The sequence below is a fragment of the Symphalangus syndactylus genome, chromosome 10 (genome assembly GCF_028878055.3).
Source record: "Symphalangus syndactylus isolate Jambi chromosome 10, NHGRI_mSymSyn1-v2.1_pri, whole genome shotgun sequence".
In the NCBI taxonomy this organism is placed as follows: Eukaryota; Metazoa; Chordata; class Mammalia; order Primates; family Hylobatidae; genus Symphalangus; species Symphalangus syndactylus.
This window is the reverse complement of record NC_072432.2, coordinates 89937902-89960038: the sequence shown is the minus strand read 5'-3', so window position 1 is coordinate 89960038 and position 22137 is coordinate 89937902. Positions and strand designations below refer to the sequence as shown.

The 22137-nt window shown below is 42.9% G+C and overlaps 1 protein-coding gene across 10 annotated transcripts in view; it reads right to left on the bottom strand.

Moving 5' to 3' along the window:
- Positions 1–5405: 5405 nt before the first annotated feature.
- Positions 5406–22137, bottom strand: part of RACGAP1 (Rac GTPase activating protein 1) — a 36761-nt gene continuing 20029 nt past the window's right edge. For 7 of the 10 annotated variants that reach the window (XM_055294937.2, XM_055294938.2, XM_063610536.1 and 4 more), the window contains 13 exons: positions 21133–21202; positions 18819–18872; positions 17740–17820; positions 16172–16289; positions 15697–15827; positions 13278–13442; positions 10692–10787; positions 10409–10607; positions 8787–8892; positions 8482–8614; positions 8233–8368; positions 6942–7050; positions 5406–6586 (listed from right to left, as the gene is read on the bottom strand). In XM_055294937.2, the coding sequence (XP_055150912.1) occupies positions 6511–6586; positions 6942–7050; positions 8233–8368; positions 8482–8614; positions 8787–8892; positions 10409–10607; positions 10692–10787; positions 13278–13442; positions 15697–15827; positions 16172–16289; positions 17740–17820; positions 18819–18872; positions 21133–21202 (1474 nt within the window). In that variant the 3' untranslated portion in view covers positions 5406–6510. The remainder of the gene's footprint in view (positions 6587–6941; positions 7051–8232; positions 8369–8481; positions 8615–8786; positions 8893–10408; positions 10608–10691; positions 10788–13277; positions 13443–15696; positions 15828–16171; positions 16290–17739; positions 17821–18818; positions 18873–21132; positions 21203–22137) is intronic. The other 3 variants (XM_063610540.1, XM_063610541.1, XM_063610542.1) reach the window with 1 other exon arrangement.

Here is a 22137-nt window from a genome sequence, read left to right as displayed (position 1 = left end):
GTGAACGTCCACTGAAGAGAAACCAGCCCCCTTTTTTCACAGAGGCAAAACAAACACAAACCACACCAAGCTGGGACCACAGTTTTAAGGAGATAGAGCCTAGCACTCCAACACCATTTATCCAACCACTTCCCACCGCACTGGGTTATTTTCCCCGGAGCCTCCGGAGCAGTGTCAAGAGAAGATGCAGAGATTAGTCATTTCCTCCTAATCGGGCTAAGACAGCTCTGCTAAGCTGCCGACTGCAGGTGATTCCCGATACCGTTAAAGCAAAGCAGCTGGAAAGGGCTTAGCCCTTTAATGCCGGCAGCTGTATCTTCACAGTGCGGCTGCTCTGCTGAGGGGCTGGACTCTGTCCAGAAGCACCAGGCGTTTAGCCCCATTCAGTGTATATTAACCTAGGAGGAGAGAGCAGCCAGCTCCCTGGGAGGAAGGGAGGTGGTTCCTTTAAGCACCTCCACCCCTGGGCTTTGCTTCCTAATGAGAAAGAAAAATCTCAGCCCCTTTGAATCTCTCTCTACCAAAATCTGGACAAACTATCATCTCACTGGCAGAAAGAGCTTTTCTCTGTGGCGGGAGCAACTCCATTTTAAAAGCTAACCTAGTAACAGACCCACTTGTTAGTTTTGACAACAAAAAGACTTTAGGTCACTAACCATGGAGACTCATTCTCCCTTGAGCTGGTTTTTTTCCTTTGAGGTCTAAAGTAGTCTTCAGATCCCAGGTATGCATATGTGTGGACGCAGCACACCGACCTCCCCTTCTTGGAGGGCACTGGGCCCTGGGGTTGATGAGGGAGAATGCTGCACAGCCCTCGGAAAGCCCTGGCGCAAAGCAGGCTGTGAAGAGAGATCACTCGAAGACTTCTTACTCAAAGCCAGATGGTGAGCGTGAGACAGGGTGAGAGCTAATGCCACTCAGGGGGAAAGCCAGTAAGTTAATCCACTGACACGCTTCTAGAAGCAGGCTGATGGCTCTGACTCCGAGACTTGCCTGTCCTTGGCTTTGAGCGTCAGAGTACACAGGATGCACAGGGGTGGCCTGAAAACAGACTGCCACCAGGAGCAACCTCAAGTGCTCACACAACTCGTCTTGCTCCTTCCACACAGAAAACAGCCCTACATCGCCAAGCCCAGGTCTGCCATTCTCCCAGACAACCACTAGGAAATTCTGCCCCATGTGCCGTCTCCAGCAGTTTGGGCCTCCCTGCTCTTTCTGGGTCATCTGCTGAGAACGCATAATGAGAATGCAGACTACATCCACGTACATAGGGTCCTCAGTGCAATCTGCGGCTCTAGGTTGGGTGTGACTTACAAAGTTCTTAGGATAATGGGGAGAACTCCTGCAATGTAAATGATCATCTCTTTCTACAGCGCTGCTCATTTTATAGTTGCTCACTTTGCAGAGCAAGATCCTTCCTTGCATGGAATGTGAATAACACTGGCTCCAAGCAAAGGCCATTTACTAGTACTTAAGTACCTAATACACTTACAGGCCCCACAATGCTCTCTGAAGTCTGAAATAGCAAGCACCAGGGTTAACCTTCAGACTAAGCTGTAACTCCCAGATTCTAACCCCAGGTAAGCTACACATTAGTTGGTAGGAGTTTGGGCCAAATCACCTCTCTGAATGTGTTAACTAGGATAGTATCACCTGTCCTGCCCCACCTCTGGTGGGTGAAGTGAGATCAAGCAAGACGATAAATGAAAGCACTCCGTACATGGTAAATCACCATATTAAATTCCCTAGAGACTTTATGGGGAATCAGTTCCTAATTCCATCTTCAGTGATGACCAGAGAAGATTTAACTGGTGCTTTATTATAAGTCTAAATATCCATTTACATGTGTTTGAGCCTAGGACACAGATGGTACCCAACTGTGTGACTGTGTGAGATATGAGAGTAATGCTGCATAAAAAACAATGCAGCTAAATGAAGCCTGGCAAGAGTTACAGAGGGAGAAAGGTAGACAAAAGGAAAAATTCCTGCTTCCAACTAAGAGTCCCTGAAAAGTAGCATCCTTCCCCATCCCACACAATTGCAGAGGACAAAGCTCCACATGCTACAAGGTTATTCCTGGTGACGTCAAGCTGTCTTCCACCTGACTTCGTGAACACAAACGATCAACAAATACAGCTCTGAGAACCAGTGTGTAATAAACTACCCAAGTTAGGGACCTCCTGGCCTGGCGCCTTCACTTATTTACAAAATATACCTGCTACAGGGGGCATATAAAAAAATTACCAAGTTCTTAGGTTAAGTGGCCATTCTCCAAACCCTGTTTACACTAGAAGCACAATGGCTAACATGCCCCAACTCTGCATGACTGAAAGCTTTTTCCATCAGTGGCTGAAACCTGAGTCATCACCCAGACTATCATCAAAGCACATTGATCAAGAACCTACTGTGTGAGCTGTGCCACCCTCACGTCTCACAACTGGGCATCCACACCAGCTCTTGTCCTGCTGGTGCTGAGAGCCTAAGAAAAGGTGACGCACGACTGAACCCCTTGGCATGCCAGGCATAGCAGTGGGGCCTCTAAATGCTTTTCCAAGAGGAAATCACTTACCATGTGTAACGTACGTATGTGTGTATGTATGTATCTATGTATTATTCCGTTCTCACACTGCTAATAAAGACATAACCAAGACTGGATAATTTATAAAGGAAAGAGGTTTAATTGACTCACAGTTCCACATGGCTGGGGAGGACTCAGGAAACTTACAATCACGGCAAAAGGGGAAGCAAACATGTCCTTCACATGGCAGCAGCAAGAAGTGCAGAGCAAAAGGGGGAAAAGCTCCTTATAAAACCATCAGATCTCGTGAGAACTCACTATCACGAGATCACCATGAGGGTAACCGTCCCCATGATTCAATTACCTCCCACTGGGTCCCTCCCACGACTCATGGGGATTATGGGAACTACAATTCAAGATGAGATTTGGGTGGGGACACAAACCATATCAATCTATTTGAAGCTAGATAGGTGTGCGGGTAGACCCTACCATAACAAAACAAAAGCAGCAAGCCTGATATCTTTGCTCCCTGTACTCACTCAGCTCTCCTTGTCATTTTGTGCTGCCTAATAATTTAAGCATGCAACAACTGACTCGGCACAGTGGCTCATGCCTGTGATCCCAGCGCTTTGTTGGGAGGCTGCAGCAGGAGGATCACTTAAGTCCAGGAGTTTGAGACCAACCTGGGCAACATAGTGAGACCTTGTCTCTATAAAAAATTTAAAAATTAGCCGGGCATGGTGGGGCATGCCTGTTGTCCCAGCTACTTGGGAGGCATAAAATAAATAATAAAATAAAAAGAACACAAGACCACTTTCAATGCCACAGGTTCAGTTCATAACCAAAAATGAGTACTTTTTTCCCCGGTAAATCAATTGTGCACCCTAAACGTCCTCTGACCAAAACTCACATTCCTTATTCTATCTCTGCAAGCAATGAATTCACCTTCTTAAGGAAGGATAAGTTGTTAAACACCCGGTAATAAACTCAAATTGTTGCAGCTGAATCCAACCATGTAATGCTTGCCCAGTTAGATAAACATCAAACTAGGGAGTCTTACATAGATCAGAGAGAATAGAGGTAAATGTCACAGCTTAGAGATTCTGTTTATTAGCAAGTGCGATAGTAAAATTAAACTGCATTAAAAGGCAGGAACGTCAGAAAGAGTTAGGAGTAAGAGATGGACTGATGGCTACTCCAAAGCACTGGACCCCCTTCCACAGCCCTCACATTGAGGAGGTATAATTAAGGTGGCCCTGGAAATTCGGGCTGTTCCGCAGGAAGTACTGTTAAAGAAGTTGAAGGTGGGTATATATTTCCCTTTGCTATTATCAGAATTATTTTCATGGCTAAGGTCTCTTGGCCTAGCCCAAAAACTGAGCAAATGGTTGCCAACATTTGACACACAGGACTGTTTCCTTTTTCGTTAATGGACCATTGGTTCCTGCATAGGGTAGCCTTGCCTTCACTAATGTTACACAATCCATTTACTTCCTCTACATTAGTGACTGAAAATGCACCTTGGGGAGATACTACAGAACAGCAAATATGGAACCAGGCCAACGCTAGGATTGCAAAGACATAAGAAAAGAGGTAGCATCTAGAGCAGTTTTAAAAAATAAGGCCTAGCAGGCATGTGTGAAAGGGGGTATGGGACCCATCCTCTGTCAATTTGCTGAGGCAGATGGGCCCTGCTGTGAAGCTGCCCCCTCCTGGGAAAAAAGCCAGTAGGTTGCCTCCTCTCTCCACAGTTACATATTAAGCCTGCAACTGTTTACGTTCAATCTCAGATACATTCTGTTTACCAGCTTCAGAGTTCCAAGTGCAGGTGCCCTCAGTTAATCATCCCAGCTCACTCCAGAGTCACTTCCAGCAGTGAAGGATGTTCTAGGCAGTCAGCCAGCCAGTGGCAATTTTTTTTTTTTTTTATCTGCACCATTCTGGTCCCTAAAGACTTGTTTAAAAACTTGTTGTTGTTGTTTTATTTTTTAAGTACAGTCACACACTACATAACGTTTTGATCAATAATGGATCCCATATACAACGGTAGTCACATAAGATTATAATAACCATAGTTTTACTGTACCCTTTCTATGTTTAGATACATAAATACTTACCATGCGTTACAACTGCCTACAGTATTCAGAACAGTCACATGATGTAGTTTTGTAGCCTAAGAGCAATAGTATTCAGAACAGTCACATGACGTACAGTTTTGTAGCCTAAGAGCAATAGGCTATACCATATAGCCTAGGTGTGTAGTAGGCCGCGCCATCCAGGTTTAAGGACGCTCAGGTTCACACAACAATGAAATCACCTAATGAAGCACCTCTCAGAATGTATCCCCGTCATTATGCAACTCATGACTGTGGTTTCTTTAAACAAGACAACAGGAATAGGACAACTCTACGACTCCAGTTTGGACAAAGAGAGACTGGATGAGAAATGAAGAAACAAACTCCCGGTGTTGGTAAGCCTGGGGTGGGTCCAGAGAGTGGGAAATGGGGATGAACAACAGAGTCAAGACACTTTGAAGGAAGTAATTTTTTCTTTTTTTTTTTTTTGTGACAGGGTCTCACACTCTGTCACCCAGGCTGGAGTGTAGTGGCATGATCTCAGCTCACTGCAACCTCCGCCTCCCAGGCTCAATTTTCCCACTTCAGCTTCCCAAGTAGCTGGGACCACAGGCATGTGCCAACACGCCCAGTTAATTCTGTATTTTTTGTAGAGACGGAGTTTGGCCATATCTCAAACTCTTGACCTCAGGTGATCCACCCATTTTGGCCTCCCAAAGTGCTGGGATTAGAGGCCACCACGCACAGCCCCAGAAATGATTTTCTAAAAGGCATTGAAAATTACCTTGCAAGACAAGAAAACCAGCCTCATGTTCATTTTGAAAAAGCTATTTACTTTTTTTTCCAAATATTATCCCAAATAGGTGTTTTACAGATAAGGGTCAATATGAAGTCAAACATTCTACAGAAGAAAATCATTTTTACAGACATTAAGAATAATTTTAACAGAAGAAAAAGCTCACATCTATCTAGATGTGGCTATGTTCCATGGGAAAATTTCAGCATCCAAAGTGCAAAGAAAAAATGACTGTGGCTTTTCTTACCACATAAAATATTGACAATCTTCCCTTATAGCCTATTCTTTATTGTTAGTTGGGATGCCAAAGGACGATATATTGACCTTTAGAAGTTGGGCTCCACTGGACAAGGTTGGGGGTATGGGGGTCAAGCATCAGAATGAATTCAATAAAAGAAAAACTGGCTTTGACCCCAAATGAACCCAAAGTTCAGCCAACGGCACATCAGAGATAAATACAAGTTGTACTTTCACATTTACACGGTTGTGCCACTCAACATTATTAAAGACCTAATCATCAAATTAAAGCTATGCATACTCCCATCACTAGTTCTGTCCTCTATGCATCCCATTTTAATGAAAGCTCCATATTATGGCTCAGTTCATAATGGGAATGAGAACTTCCGGTTCTTAGAAGCAGGCATCCTAAATCCTCTGGTCTAATCCTTTCTTTGCCCCGCCCTCCCACTTCCCACCCTGAGACAAGCTAATCTTATCAGATAGGTAGGGTTTCTGTCATTGTCTCATGGAAATCAGTTTAAATGAAACTAGAGAAAGATCATTCATTCTATGAGCAGCATTTGGCTTTAAGCCAAAGGAACAATAACCCCCTTCCCCAAAAATAATCACAACCAATTCCATACTAACCCTTCTAGCCCTGAAAGAGGTATCATCTAAAAGCTCCCAACAATGACCAGCACAAAGTGCTGATATTATGTGACTTGAGGAGAAGGAAGGGGAGATATATATAGTTTTAATAAAACCCTCATGCACAGTTAAACTTGAGTAAAAGCCTGGAGAATGCTAAAAGTAGTAACGAGTACAGGAGGCTACAGAGCAGAGTACAGATGTGTCCTTTCTTATAGTCAGTCAATGCTGGGAAGTAACAGGCAGATGTGACTTCACTTGAGCATTGGAGAAGCAAAAAAGTTGCCTTGTCGTCCTAGGTTAGTGGCAGACTTGCTTTTGCTCCCAAATCTACAATAAAAAGAGAATGAAATGGAAAAGTATTCTATAAAAAATGGTTGAATAAACAACTATAATATTACTTGATATAACCCATTATAAGTAGGAAACCCTACTTAACTATTTTGCAAAAAAAACTATTTTGCAAGTTGCTTAAGTACTCTTAGTCACCTACAACGAGAGAGGGGAAATAGTAAAGACTTTCAGAACCTTTTTAAAGAAGGAATCCTTATAGCCCCACATTCCCTTTTAAAGTCTAGTTGCTAGCTGAAATCGAAGGCAAATTTTCTTTCAATAAGCTTCAATATAATAAGAAGTCTAAGAAAGCAGTTGTTTTTTATTTCCTAGGAAGGCCAATTCTGCATACCTGGGAGTGTTCTTGGTGAGGGTGGAACGGACTCTCTGTGACAGGGAACTAGATGAAGGAGTCTTGAGAAGCTGATGTTCAGGAGTGGTCACAGGTCCCAGTAAACTCACTTCAAAGTTCAGACATATTTTTAAGAGAGGTGGGAAAAAAGAAGGCATCTTTTTAGATGGCTAGTTTTAAGCTGATTATCCTCTGAAGAACTTAAGAGCTAAGGTTAGACATCTAGCAAAGTCCCAGAGATCATTTTTGTCATCATTCTGTAACACACTAGTGTATCTTTTGAACTCAATGAATAGCTGACACTTCCTGATTTAGGCCATTCTCTAACTCCACACTTCACAAATCTAACATCTAAACATGTGACTTTTAGCTATACTAGAAGAAGCAATATGCTCCCTTAGAAGGAACTTGCAACAATGAAAGAATGGGTCTCCAATGCCAGTGAGACTGGAGTGAAACCAGCCTATTCATATAAAATTGTTGGTTAGCAATATAAATTGGCAAAAGCCTATAAGAAATTTAAGAAATCAAGTTCGTAAAACATATCAAGATACATAAAATGTTCAAGCCATTTAATTCAGTGATTCCCACTCTTGGGAATTTATCATTAAGATAAATGCTATATTGACTATAGCATTACTTCTAATTATGAAAAATTGAAAAATAATGTTAATACCTACTAGAACATTTAAGTAAATGATAAATAAGATTATATATGAGAAAAAGTTCTCACAACATGCTAAGTGAAATAAGAATGAATTATATTTAAACTATTATTATTATATCTCTCTTTTTTTTTTTAGACAGAGTCTCACTCTGTCACCAGGCTGGAGTACAGTGGCGGGATCTCAGCTCACTGCAAATTCCACCTCCTGGGTTCCGACAATTCTTGTGCCTCAGCCGCCCCAGTAGCTGGGATTACAGGCATGCGCCACCACACCCAGCTAATTTTTGTATTTCTAGTAGAGATGGGGTTTCACCATGTTGGCCAGGATGGTCTCAATCCCCTGACCTTGTGATCCGTCCGCCTCAGCCTCCCTCCCAAAGTGCTGGGACTACAGGTGTGAGCCACCACGCCCAGCCTATTATATCTATATTTAAAAAACATATATCCATATGGATAAAAAAAGGAGAACATGGAAAAGTGAAAAAGAAATTACGATGGTAGAATTATACAAATTTTCCTTTAATGTTAGAATTTTCAAACAGCTCTAGCAAAGGCAGGAAGAGGTCACATGACTAAAACTAAAGTGGAAGTCAAGTCCCTGAAGAAGCACATCTTGGGCCTTACCTTTAATATCTGGTGTCTGTGGTGTTGAAAAGGCATTTGAGTTTTCAATGACATGTAGGGGGTCAATGTTCTCTTGCTCCACCATCATGAACTGACTCCAATACTCCAGGGGCAAGGAAAGCAGGCGCTCAACCACCTAAAAGCCAGCAAATCTGTTAGCAAACTTCCAAAGCTCAGGGCTTCTCAACTTTCTTTCATGTTATCACATTACACAAGTTCACACACACACACACACACGCACCTGCCTACCTTGGGTTGACGCTTGATGTCCTGTAACATTGTCACTGGGTCTGGATTGGGCACAGCATGGGCCACTATTGTAGGGCCAAAGACTTTAGCCAGATTGGCAACATCCATTTTAGTATGTGGACTCTGAGCCACTCTAAGCAAAAGAATTATTAAATTAGAAGTCTTGCTCCTTGCTTAAATGCAGACCAAAATATAAATTCTATAGAAAACAATTCATCCCTCATACTCCCAAACACTCAACCCACATTATCTTCCCCTTGGAAAAAAATTCCCTAACTCCCAGAACAAGTTTCTGCTGTACTCACCTCAGCAAGTGAATCATGAGGAAAGCTAATGTGTCCCTGTTGGCCTGGGGCAGTTCACCAACAGCTTGGTACATGGCAGCTATGCTGTTGTCTTCATCTGTGATTTCTGTAATTGAAAAGAAAGCACCAAGAGACCTAGACTTCTTTCCCTTGACAGCGGGCTTCCAAGTTATCGACCACAAAGTCTCATCTATACAGTAAGCTTCTGAAACTCCTGATTAGTTCATGACTACATCAGACTCTAGTTTCATTAACAAGCAGGATACTGGCCAACAGCTCAATATTAGAAGTCAGAACTTTAAAAAAATCGGCCTTTGCAGTTAGAGAAAGCAGTTGGCAACGGATGTGCTAGGAAGACAGGCATACAATTGCAGTGACTACAATTACCGAGAAGGTATTCATTCATAAGACATATTTAAGGGCCTACGATGTGCCAGGTACAAGTGCTGAGGATAAAGCAGAAGTAAACAAAGCCCTTACCTTATGGAACCTACATTCTATTGGTGGAGTCAGTCAAAAAGCAAATACCTATCAGGTCGAGTGATACAGAAATGAAGAAAACAAGGCAGGCAAGAAGCTAGAAAGAAATGAGAGCCGTTAATCTAGACAAGGTTGTCAGGAAAGGTGTTTCTGGGGACAAGGTATATGAAGAGAAATGAAAGAAATAAAGGAGCAAACCATACAGTATCTAATGTAAGAGCATTCAGGTTGAGACAACACATGTGAAGGCCTTAAGGTAGGGAGTAAACTTGGTATATTCTAAGAATTGAAAAAGCTCCAGCCTAACTGGAGAGGAAGGAAAGAAAGGAAGAGCACTGTACACAATAACGTAATGAGAAAGGAAGAGGACAGGCAAGGGTGACACGCATGCAGTTACTCATCCATCAAACTACTTGAGCACCTACTATGTTTCAGGCACTGTACTAGGCAGGAGCTAATAAAAAGAGTAAGGTGGCCGGGCGTGGTGGCTCATGCCTGTAATCCCAGCACTTTGGGAGGATGAGGTGGGTGGATCACCCGAGGTCAGGAGTTTGAGACCAGCCTAGCTAACATGGTGTAACACCGTTTCTACTAAAAATACAAAAAATTAGCTGGGTGTGGTGGTGGTGCACACCTGTAATCTCAGCTACTCAGGAGGCTGAGGCAGGAGAATCACTTGAACCCAGGAGGCGGAGGTTGCAGTGAGCCGATAGCGCCACTGCACTCCAGCCTGGGTGACAGAGAAAGACTCCGTCTTAAAAAAAAAAAAAAGAGGCTGGGCACGGTGGCTCACGCCTGTAATCGCAGCACTTTGAGAGGCCGAGGCGGGCGAATCATAGGGTCAGGAGATCGAGAACATCCTGGCTAACATGGTGAAACCCCGTCTCTACTAAAAATACAAAAAATTAGCCGGGCATGGTGGCACACACCTGTAATCCCAGCTACTCAGGAAGCTGAAGCAGGAGAATCGCTTGAACCTGGGAGACGGAGGTTGCAGTGAGCTGAGATCGCACCACTGACTTCAGCCTGGGTGACAGAGTGAGACTCTGTCTAAAAAGTAAAAAATAAATAAAAAAATAAAAAGAGTAAGAAAAACTACTGCTGTGGAGGAATTCATATTCAAGTATTACATCTGCCCTTACCTGCTGCTTCCATAAAGGCTTTGTTTAGGCGAAAGGTCAGAAGAGGTTCTTTGAGGTTTCGAAGAAAGTCTTTTAGAAGGCTACAGATAGCATGGATATCATCCACTTTGCTGAGGAGGGGTACAGTTTTCACTCTGAGGAATTTCTCTTTCAGCTCTTTTACTGTGCGGTCACAGCCGGAGATCCTATACAGGCCTGTCTATTATCAAGATGACATTTTTATTTAAAAACCTCCTAATTAACACAAATAACAAATTCACCATCTCCTACAGTTGACTCTTACCTCAGTCAGACCTCTTTGCTCAATCTCATTTACACAATGCACAACAATGGAGGGGATCATTGGAGAAGTCTGGGACACAAAGTCTGCCAGCATTCCCTGGAAAAAAGAGCTTTAAATTATTATTTACACCATGTAGAACAACAGATGAAGACCACATGCGAAGAACCACCTCCAATCTTATTCTCAGACTGGGACATCATGTCTACTTTTACATTCCTATTCCCAAAGTATATATTAAAACAGAGACTCTCAATTATTTTTCCTACCTCCACACCAGGACTGATTTAATATCATACATACCACACTTTTTTTTTCTTTTTCATATATACCACACTGTCATGTGAACAAGGAATAAGACCACCGGCTATAACTACCTCCTTCTCATCCACTCAAGGACAGCAGAAAACAAGCAATAATGAGGTTACAGGTATAGCCTTTAATATAAAATAATTTATTACTCTAAACAGATTTTTTTTTCTAACAGAAGAAAGCTGGAATAAGAGAAAAAAATTGTGTATACTTTCATTACTCTCAGTAAAAAAAATTATTTAACACATCTTATCGCAGTTGATTATGACACAAACCTACCTATAGGGGAGAACTCCATGGTTCTATATTAGAGTACAGAACATGTGCAAAAAAAAATGTACAGGCGGCCAGGCGCGGTGGCTCACACCTGTAATCCCAGCACTGTAGGAGGCCGAGGTGGGCGGATCACCTGAGGTCAGGAGTTCGAGACCTGCCTAACATGGAGAAACTCTGTCTCTACTAAAAATACAAAATTAGCCAGGTGTGGTGGCGCATGCCCGTAATCCCAGCTACGAGGGAGGCTGAGGCAGGAGAATCACTTGAACCCAGGAGGTGGAGGTTGTGGTGAGCCGAGATCACGCCATTGCACTCCAGCCTGGGCAACAAGAACAAAACTCCCTCTCAAAAACAAAACAAAACAAAAAAAACGTACAGGCATGGATAAGAACTTGTAAGATCAGGGGAAAATAACGTTTGATTTGCTGAAGAGTAGGTAGGAAGATAGTCATTTTGATTCTTGCTAATGTTGCTTACATAATAATTTTTTTTTTTTTTTTTGAGATAGGGTCTTGCTCTATTCCCCAGGCTGGAGTGCAGTGGTGTGATCACAGCTCAGTGCAGTTTCAACCTCCCCACCTCAAGCAATAGTCCAACCTAGCCTCCTGAGAGCTACAAACACAGGCACACACCACTAACCTGGCTAACCTATTTATTTATTCTTTGTAGAGATGGAGTCTTGCTTTGTTGTCCAGGCTAGTCTCAAACTCGGGGTCAAGTGATTTTCCTGCCTCAGCCTCCCAAAGTGCTGGGATTACAGGCATGAGCTACCATGCTCAGCAATAAATAATTTCTTAATGGATTTAATCAGTTTGGATTAAACTGGTTAAATATTTGGAAATAAGCAACTTAATCTTGATACCCTATTATGAAGTATGTCTAACATAAGAGCAAGAATAAAAGATAATTTTATCACAGGTAAAATTATATGATAGCTGAGATTTGCTTCCAAGTAATTCATTGGACAGAGTCAGGAGGAGGCAACAACAGTATTGATAAATCAAGAACAGACATAAAGGCTGGGTGCCGTGGCTCACACCTAGAATCCCAACACTTTAGGAGGCCGAGGCAGGCGGATCACTTGAGGTCAGGAGTTCAAGACCAGGCTGGCCAACATGGCAAAACCCCGTCTCTACTAAAAATACAAAAAAATTAGTTGAGCATGGTGGCACACGGCTGTAGTCCCAGCAACTTGGGAGGCTGAGGCATGAGAATCACTTGAGCCCAGGAGACAGAGGCTGCAGTGAGCCAAAGTTGCAACACTACACTCCAGCCTGGACGACAGGGAAACTCTGTCTCAAAAAAAAAAGAGACATTAAAAAAAGAATGGAGATGGCCAGGCATGGTGGCTCATGCCTGTAGTCTCAGCACTTTGAGAGGCTGAGGTGGGCAGATCACTTGAGGTCAGGAGCTTGAGATCACCCTGGCCAATATGATGAAACCCCATCTCTACTAAAAAATACAACCAAAAAAAATTAGCTGGGCATGGTGGTGGTACATGCCTGTAATTTCAGGAACTTGGGAGGCTGAGGCAAGAAAATCGCTTGAGCCCGGGGGGGGGCGGAGGTTGCAGTGAGCTAAGATCATGCCAGTGCACTCCAGCCTAAGCAATAGAGCCAAAAAAAAAAAAGGACACAAGTTAGTAATCATGGAAGTTAAGTGATAAGAACCAGGGGTTAGTTAGTTATACTAATTTCTCTAGTTTTATACATGTCTGAAATTTTCCAAAATGGGATGAAAGAGAGGAAGGAAGAAGAGGAAAGGAGAAGCAGGGAAGAGCAAGAAGGAAAAAGGGGCGGGGAAAGAAGTTTGGTTTAGAAAGGTATTAAGACAGACAAACCCAAACAGGACTCTTCTACAAGTAAATATCTTACAATTCTATTCATTATTTGTGGAAAGAAATATATTTGAGATGATTAATTTTAGAACAAAAACTGACACTAAGTCTTTGAAAGGCAAATAAAGAGGCCATAAAACAATGACGGCTTGCATAAGTCATACCTCTCCAATCTTGACAGGTGTTCCTATCAGGGTAGGAATGCAGGGAAGGGGACAGCGGTCCCGACATTCTGGATGAGAGACCACACGACAATCTCGACACTTCAGAGATAATTTGCCAAATTTTATCCGCTTTCCACATGGAACACAGGATTCAGGTTTAATAACCTGGGATAAAACAGGGCAGAAGGAATAGAGTGATATGAATTAGAAAATTATCACATAATCAACTAACTTTTTTTTTTTTTTTTTTGAGACCGAATCTCACTCTGTCACCTGGGCTGGAGTGCAGTGGTGTGATTTCAGCTCACTGCAACCACTGCCTCCCAGGTTCAAGCGATTCTTCTGCCTCAGCCTCCTGAGTAACTGGGATTACAGGTGCCCACCACTACGCCCAGCTAATTTTTCGTATTTTTAGTAAAGACAGGGTTTCACCATGTTGGCCAGGTTGGTCTCGAACTCCAGACCTTGTGATTCACCCACCTCGGCCTCCCAAAGTGCTGGGATTACAGGTGTGAGCCACTGGGCCTGGCCTTTTTTGTCTGTTTTTGAGACAGAGTTTCACTCTTGTTGCCCAGGCTGGAGTGCAATGGCGTGGTAGAGGTTGGCCCACTGCAACCTCCACCTCCCGGGTTCAAGCGATCCTCCTGCCTCAGCCTCCCGAGTAGCTGGGATTACAGGTGCCCACCACCATGCCCGGCCAATTTTTGTACTTTTAGTAGAGATGGGGCTTCACCATGTCGGCCAGGCTGGTCTCAAACTACTGACCTCAGGTGATCCGCCTGCCTCAGTCTCCCTAAGTGCTGGGATTACGGGCATGAGCCACTGTGCCCAGCCATAATCAACTAACATTTATTGAGCACTTAGTACGTGCCAAAAAATTTTCTAAGCCCTTTAGACATGTTTACATATGTAATTCTCACAGTAATCCCATAAGATAGGTTTTGTTTTCTTCATTTTAAGATGAGGAAACAGAAGCAAAGAGAGTTTAAGTAACTTGTTTAAGGTCATCCCACTGGAAGGCAGCAGTGTGCGATAGTGGAAAGAACTTGTTTACAAAGAGCAGAAAACTTGGATGTTGGCAGGGCATGGTGGCTCACACTTCTAATCCCAGCACTTTGGGAGGCTGAGGCGGGAGGATCACCTGAGGTCAGTAGTTTGATACCAGCCTGGCCAACATGGTGAAGCCCCATCTCTACTAAAAGTACAAAAACTGGCCAGGCATGGTGGTGGGCACCTGTAATCCCAGCTACTCGGGAGGCTGAGGCAGGAGGATCGCTTGAACCCGGGAGGCAGAGGTTGCAGTGAGCCGAAATCACACCACTGCACTCCAGCTTGGGCAACAGAGTGAGAATCCATCTCAAAAAAAAAAAAGAAAAAAAAACCTGGATGTGAAATCTGTCACTTACTATCATGTGGCTCAAAAATGTCAATTAACTCCTCTGAGCCTCAGTTAATTTGCTTGGATTTTTATAAGGAAATAAAATCGTACAAAAGCAAAACATTTTGAAAATCTTAGGTGATATATTCAAGAAAAAATGTAAACATGTGTCACTAAAAAGTACTAACAATGGGCCAGGCACGGTAGCTCATGCCTGTAATCCCAGGACTTTGGGAGCTAAGGCAGGGGGAGCACTTGAGCCCAGGAGTTCGGGACCAGCCTGGGCAACATAGCAAGACCAAGTCTCTACAAACAATTTAAAAATTAGCCGGGCGTGGTGGCACACATCTGCATCCCTACTATTCAGGAGGCTGAGGCAGGAGGATTGCTTGAGACTGGGAGGTTAAGGCTACAGTGAGCTATGATCACACCACTACACTCCAGCCCACTACACTCCAGCCTGGGTGACAGAGTAAGACTCTGTCTCAAAAAAAAAAAAAAAAAAAAAAGGCTGGGCGCAGTGGCTCACGCCTGTAATCCCAGCACTTTGGGAGGCCGAGGCGGGCAGATCACGAGGTCAGGAGATCAAGACCAACCTGGCTAACACAGTGAAACCCCGTCTCTACCAAAAATACAAAAAATTAGCCGGGCGAGGTGGCAGGCGCCTGTAGTCCCAGCTACTCGGGAGGCTGAGGCAGGAGAACGGCGTGAACTCCGGGAGGCGAAGCCTGCAGTGAGCCAAGATCACGCCACTGCACTCCAGCCTGGGCGACAGCGAGACTCCGTCTCAAAAAAAAAAAAAAAAAAAAAAAAAAAAGTACTAACGATTACTTCAGAAAAGTTGGTCTCTAATTTAGTATTACTCACAGAATGGAAAGAAACTTACCTCTGTAACCAATAGTTACTTCTGGAGAGTAAAATTGGAATGAGGAAGGAAATTTGACATTTAACTTTATAACACTAAAGTATTTAACTTTATTCCTGGTATTTATTACTTTCACAATTAAAAAATTAAAACACAAACAGCAATCAGAGATTTACCGTCTTAGAAACAAAGTCATGCAGGCGCATCCCTCCATTGCTCTGCGGCGTGCCCACACTGTCTGTCTCAGTTCTTGGCTCCAGCTGCCTGCTGTTCAGGGTGGAGTCACTGTTCCAAGGTTGTAAAGTACCTAGAAAACAAGCAACTTTTAAGCTTTGTGTCTTAAGTATTTTGCTCCTTCTAAATTTTAGCTCCAATTTTAACTGGGAGATAAACAGTAATCTGTTATCATAGCCAAAAGTGAGTACTAACGGCTATGTAAAAAAATAGTTTCAAGAAAAACTAAAGTTATGCAAGTGGGCTAGCAATTCAAAGGTAAAGCATGACACAAGCAGTTCTCTGGTTCTCGGTATGCAGCAGTAAGAAACTACCCAATACATCCAATCCCTGCCTCAGGAGGGTTCTAAGAAACCAACTCTCCAAAATTTTACTAGTTGTTTTACACAGGCCAGTTTAGTCACAAATTCAATGGACCTGTTTTCCTTCGGCTCCTGGTCCAATACGGCACAGTCTCAATAGTGGACACAGCTTCGATGGGCCCGCCATCATTGGGAACAGTCACTGTAGTTTTTGCAACTATGGATTCATTCCCCTGCAACAAAAGTAGTAATGAGGAAAGACAAACAAAGAATCTAACTTACCCTCCACTATAGGGTATTTTGGAGCAGGCAAAAAATTCCTTAGTCTTAGTCAAGACTTAAGACCCCAGTCTTAAACACTTTTTTTTTTTTTTTTTTTTTGAGACAGAGTTTTTTACTCTACCACCCAGGCTGGAGCACAGTGGCACGATCTCGGCTCACTGCAACCTCCACCTCCCAGGTTCAAGGGATTCTCCTGCCTCAGCCTCCTGAGTAGCTGGGATTACAAGCGTGCGCCACCACACCTGACTGATTTTTTTTTTTTTTTTTGAGACGGAATCTTGCTCTGTTGCCCAGGCTGGAGTACAGTGGCCCAATATTGGCTGACTGCAAGCTCCAACTCCTGGGTTCACGCCATTCTCCTGCCTCAGCCTCCCGAGTAGCTGGGACTACAGGCATCTGCCACCATGCCCAGCTAATTTTTTGTATTTTTAGTAAAGATGGGGTTTCACGGTGTTAGCCAGGATGGTCTCAATCTCCTGACCTCGTGATCCACCTGCCTTGGCCTCCCAAAGTGCTAGGATTACAGGTGTGAGCCACTGTGCCTGGCCGACTGATTTTTGTATTTTTAGTAGAGATGGGATTTCGCCATGTTGACCAGGCTGGTCTCGAACTCCTGACCTCAGGTGATCATCCACCCGCCTAGGCCTCCCAAAGTGCAGGGATTACAGGCATGAGCCACCACGCCCAACCTGAAACATTCTTATGTTGAAATCTCATGTTTGGTTGGGTGCAGTGGCTCATGCCTGCAATCCCAGCATTTTGGGAGGCCAAGGTGGGAAGATCATTTGAGCCCAGCAGTTCGAGATCATCCTGGGCAGCAAGGAGAGACTCCCTCTCTACTTTAAAAAGTAAAAATAAAGAAATCTCATACTTAAGAAGATAAACATAGGTCACGGGGGTATATATTCAAGCAACTAAGACTCACTCTGACAGTTGTTTACTTAATCAGAGTAATTCCATTCATATGAATAAGGGTCCTACCGCATAGAAAAACTTTAACCAAAGGCCAGGCACGGAGGCTCATGCCTGTAATCTCAGCACTTTGGGAGGCTGAGGCGGGCGGATCACCTGGTCAGGAGTTCGAGACCAGCCTGACCAACATGATGAAACCCTGTCTCTGCTAAAAATACAAAAATTAGCCAGGCATGGTGGCATGCGCCTATAATCCCAGCTACTTGGGAGGCTGAGACAAGAGAATCACTTGAACCTGGGAGGCAGAGGTTACAGTGAGCCAAGATGGTGCCATTGCACTCCAGCCTGGGCAACAAGAACTGTCTCAAAAAACAAACAAAAACTTTAACCAAACGTCATCTCTCTCAAAACAATGCTGCAATGCTGACTCAGAGGAGTTTTACTGCTTGGGGCCAGTAATCTCTGTTACCTTCGCCTGACTATTCTTACCTGGTCTACTGTGGAGCCAATGGAACGAGTTTTCTTTACAGGTCCAGGGGGACCATCAACAAACTGTCGGCTACTAGAGCGCTAGAAAGAAGACAAAGACCCGTAACTTTAGTGCCAAGCAGATCTGAAGCACAGAAGATAAAATTATTCCATCAGACAACTTGGATACAGGTCCTGGGGATTAGGGCTACAGTAAATAACAATGTGTTCTCTCTCTCTCTCTCTGCTTATTTCCACATGAAGAATAAGCTGTTTCAAAAGAATATGTTGTACAAAAATGCTCTCAGTGCCCTAGAAAAAATGAGCAAGCTGTGGAGAAATTTAGATGACACCACCAGAAAAAGTACAGCTGTAATCCTAAGGACATGAAGTCTTGGAAACACATTAAGTACCCTAAACAAGCATACACAGATAGATCTCTATATATCCCATTATACACACATTTCATCTGAAGCTTATATTAGAGCACAAAAGTTCTGTGTGAAAATTCATATGACAATTCAAAACAAACTTGTTTATCCTTTTCCACTGTACGAATGAATTGAAATGCAGCCTAAACAGTGAAATGGACAGGATCCTGTCCTAAGTTACTACTTCAAAGAGTACCAGTACTGGTTGGGAGCAGTGGCTCATGCCTGTAATCCCAGCACTTTGGGAGGCCGAGGCAGGTGGATCACCTGAGGTCAGGAGTTCGAGACCAGCCTGGCCAACATGGTGAAACCCCGTTTCTACTAAAAATACAAAAATTAGCCGGGCGTGGTGGCAGGCACCTGTAATCCCAGCTGCTTGGGAGGCCGACGCAGGAGAATTGCTTGAACCCGGGAGGCGGAGGTTGCGGTCAGCTGAGATCGCGCCATTGCACTCCAGCCTGGGAAACGAGAGCAAAACTCCGTCTCAAAAAAAAAAAAAAAAAAAAAAAAAAAAGAATATCAATACTGTCCCCACAGCATGAATTCATTTGTAGTATGTGCTTAACAATGGCTAGAGCAACATGTCAGGAATGCAGTATCATGGCAAAATTTCCAAAAATAACTCTACTACTACTTTGTTTAAAAGAAAGGCTAACAAACCATACACACCCTCTTTTCTCTCTTCTTCAGTTTGAAAGTCTTCACCAAAGAAGAGTCCCAATCCTGTTGACAATTACACTGTATTAATTTCTTTTTTTGGTTAGGCCATCCCTAAACCCTCTGCAAATAAATTTACAGAGAACTTTAAAGGCTTCTTCAGTCGGGCTACCTAATGTACAATTCGGGGAGGGTTAGAGAAGGGAAGGTCTCAAGTGTTGTAGCTATAGAGCTATAGTAAGTTAATTTCTTTCAAAAATTGAAGCTATTATAATAAAATCAGGAATCAATACCACAGAGGCAAGAAAAGGTTAAAGAATCAAATTCTGCCACGAGTATTTCCAGTGGCTGATCCTTTATTTCTGATTATTTTTGTAATTAGTTTTAGAACTTACAGAATGTTAGGCACTATACTGATCGTATTAGATGTGATTCTTGCCCCCAAGGGATTGCCACTGTCTAATCAGATGCTCTGCATAATATTGCCACTTCACAAGTTCTACAGTTGCCGGGCGCGGTGGCTCACGCCTGTAATCCCAGCACTTTGAGAGGCCAACGTGGGCGGATCACGAGGTCAGGAGATCGAGACCATCCCGGCTAACAGGGTGAAACCTCGTCTCTACTAAAAAAATACAAAAAAATTAGCCAGGCGTGGTGGCGGGCGCCTGCAGTCCCAGCTACTCAGGAGGCTGAGGCAGGAGAACGGCATAAACCCGGGAGGCAGAGCTTGCAGTGAGCTGAGATTGCGCCACGGCACTCCAGCCTGGGCGACAGAGTGACACTGTCTCAAAAAAAAAAAAAAAGTTCTACAGTTCAGGAACTTAGGCCCTAAAACATGTTCACCACAGAAGAACTATTTGTCTTTTATTGCGGTTTCATTTCAATTCACCTATTTTAACTATTTGCATTTATTTTAGTAGTTACCTGCGGTTTTCTTACTCCTGATCACCCCTGAAAACAGTATCTAGAAACAGTGGTATACAGCAAATAATAGCTTAGCTAAATAAATTTAACTTCCCCAAGTCATGGTCCAGAAAGTTAGTTACTGGTTGTTTGATTCAGCTTCAGTTACAACAAATATCGTATCATAGGTCTAGCTCAAAAATCAACTGATAATATGATCTAGTTTTATTATATATTCCAGACCTCCACTATATCATTCCCTATTTGAAAAATGTGATGCCTAATATTTTTATCTATAAAATGGCCATATTTTCCCTGGTCAAACACTGAATCTGAACAGAAAACTCCTAGCCATGTAACAAGTAGTTGTCACTTGTTTTGCTATACCAGAAAACCAGTCACCAAAAACTTCCTGATTTGTTTTGTTTGCTAGTTTTCAGCTAGCAACAGAAAAGATGCACAAATCAATGAACTGTATCAAAGACTGTATCAGGAGATGACCTTTTTATGCAGAAGCATCACTGTAAGTTAAAAGAAGTGTGCCGCCCCATAAAAGCAGGGCAACAAATAGTTTAACATGTTAACCATTGCCGGGCGCGGTGGCTCAAGCCTGTAATCCCAGCACTTTGGGAGGCCGAGGTGGGCGGATCACGAGGTCAGGAGATCAAGACCATCCTGGCTAACACGGTGAAACCCCGTCTCTACTAAAAATACAAAAAATTAGCCGGGCGTGTTGGTGGGCGCCTGTAGTCCCAGCTACTTGGGAGGCTGAAGCAGGAGAATGGCGTGAACCCGGGAGGCGGAGCTTGCAGTGAGCCGAGATCGCGCCACTGCACTCCAGCCTGGGGGATAGAGCGAGACTCCGTCTCAAAAACAAAACAAAACAAAACAAACAAACAAAAAACATGTTAACCATTGTTGATGAAAGCATTATATAGTGCCTACAAACTCTAATCACGCTTTTCTGGCTGAAATCCCAGGACCTTGGTTTCCTTCTAATTGTGAAGTATGACTATGCTTTCCCCAAGAACCAAACTAATTCAGAAATAAGGCACAGTAAAGTTTATTTAAGAGCAGTAAATAAACCCTGATGACATACAGTCTTGCTAATATTTTTATTATTAGCTGGGGCTTTAATAAGTCAAAATATAATCAATTAGTACATGTGGCATACAGAGATCTATTAAATGAACTCAACTTATGCCAAATTCTGAATTCTATATTCTCACTTCAGAAACTAATACATAAGCCAGTCTCTTATAGCTCATGTGGATTTATATTTTAAATTGCTAGCTCAGAATCTGTAGCACATCAACTAATAAAACAGTAATATAGGATGTTCAGAAGAGAAGACAGGAGAGATATTTCTGGGGAAGCAGAGGTAAGAAAAGTAGGTAATTCTCAGAGATCAAATGTTTATTACCAGTGATTCATCAGTCTTGTCAAAGCTGATATCTGATAAAATGGAACCAGATTCATCAATGGTTGATAGTCTAGATCAGTGAAACAATACAATGTTAGACATAGTAGACTGTGGAAGGTAAAATTCACCAACATTCAGAACAAGTCCTACTGGTCAGGTAACATCAGTTAATTTCATAGCAAAATCTTCACTATAGAGACAACTACAATCTCAAACCCTGTGGTAGGCTACTTTGTATGGTTTCCACGGAGGAGTGTGTGTGCAAGAGTACAGGTGCAACACGGTTGCTTTTTCTGCAAAGACCTTATAAGGGCAGTTGAAAGTTAGTCAGGGTTATGGGTGCTATTCTCTACTGAGTTTGTATTACACGCTACTCAAAATTCACAAAATCAAGAGAATGAAGTTTAATTTGATCCCAACTGTGCTGGTTTCTACAAACGAGAGTATTACCCAACAGTGACTTTTTAAGAAATTAAGCCTGTACATCTTCTTAGTTATAAAGATTCCCCATAAAACAACCAGGCAACAAAACAAATAGCTGACGTTTCCCTACATATTGTACTGGGGATGTTAAATTCAAAGCCTGGTTGAGACTATTTTAAACAGTGGTGCAGTGGAACTAAAATTATTGTCTGGTCTTGGCTCACAGAGGCCTTTCTAAACCAGAAGAGCTGTAAGAGCTCTCTGGAGAGTAAACACTGAAAGTATTGCTGAACTGCCACTTTCACCTTTGGGTTTCTTAGCAATGCGCAGGATTAGTTATTGATGTGCAATTTAGCACCGACATCAAAATTTTATCCATGGTGAAACAACATCCTTAGGAAAGATTTAAAAATAAAATAAACAGGGACATCCCTGTGCCTTTATTCCCCACCTACTCTTCCCCGCAAAATCTTTTTCTGCTTTTTTCAGCACACATTCTAGAAGAAGTATATTTAAGAATTCAGATAACAAGAATATCTGACAGCTGTGTTTTTTGTGATCGGATAACAACAGATGCAGTTC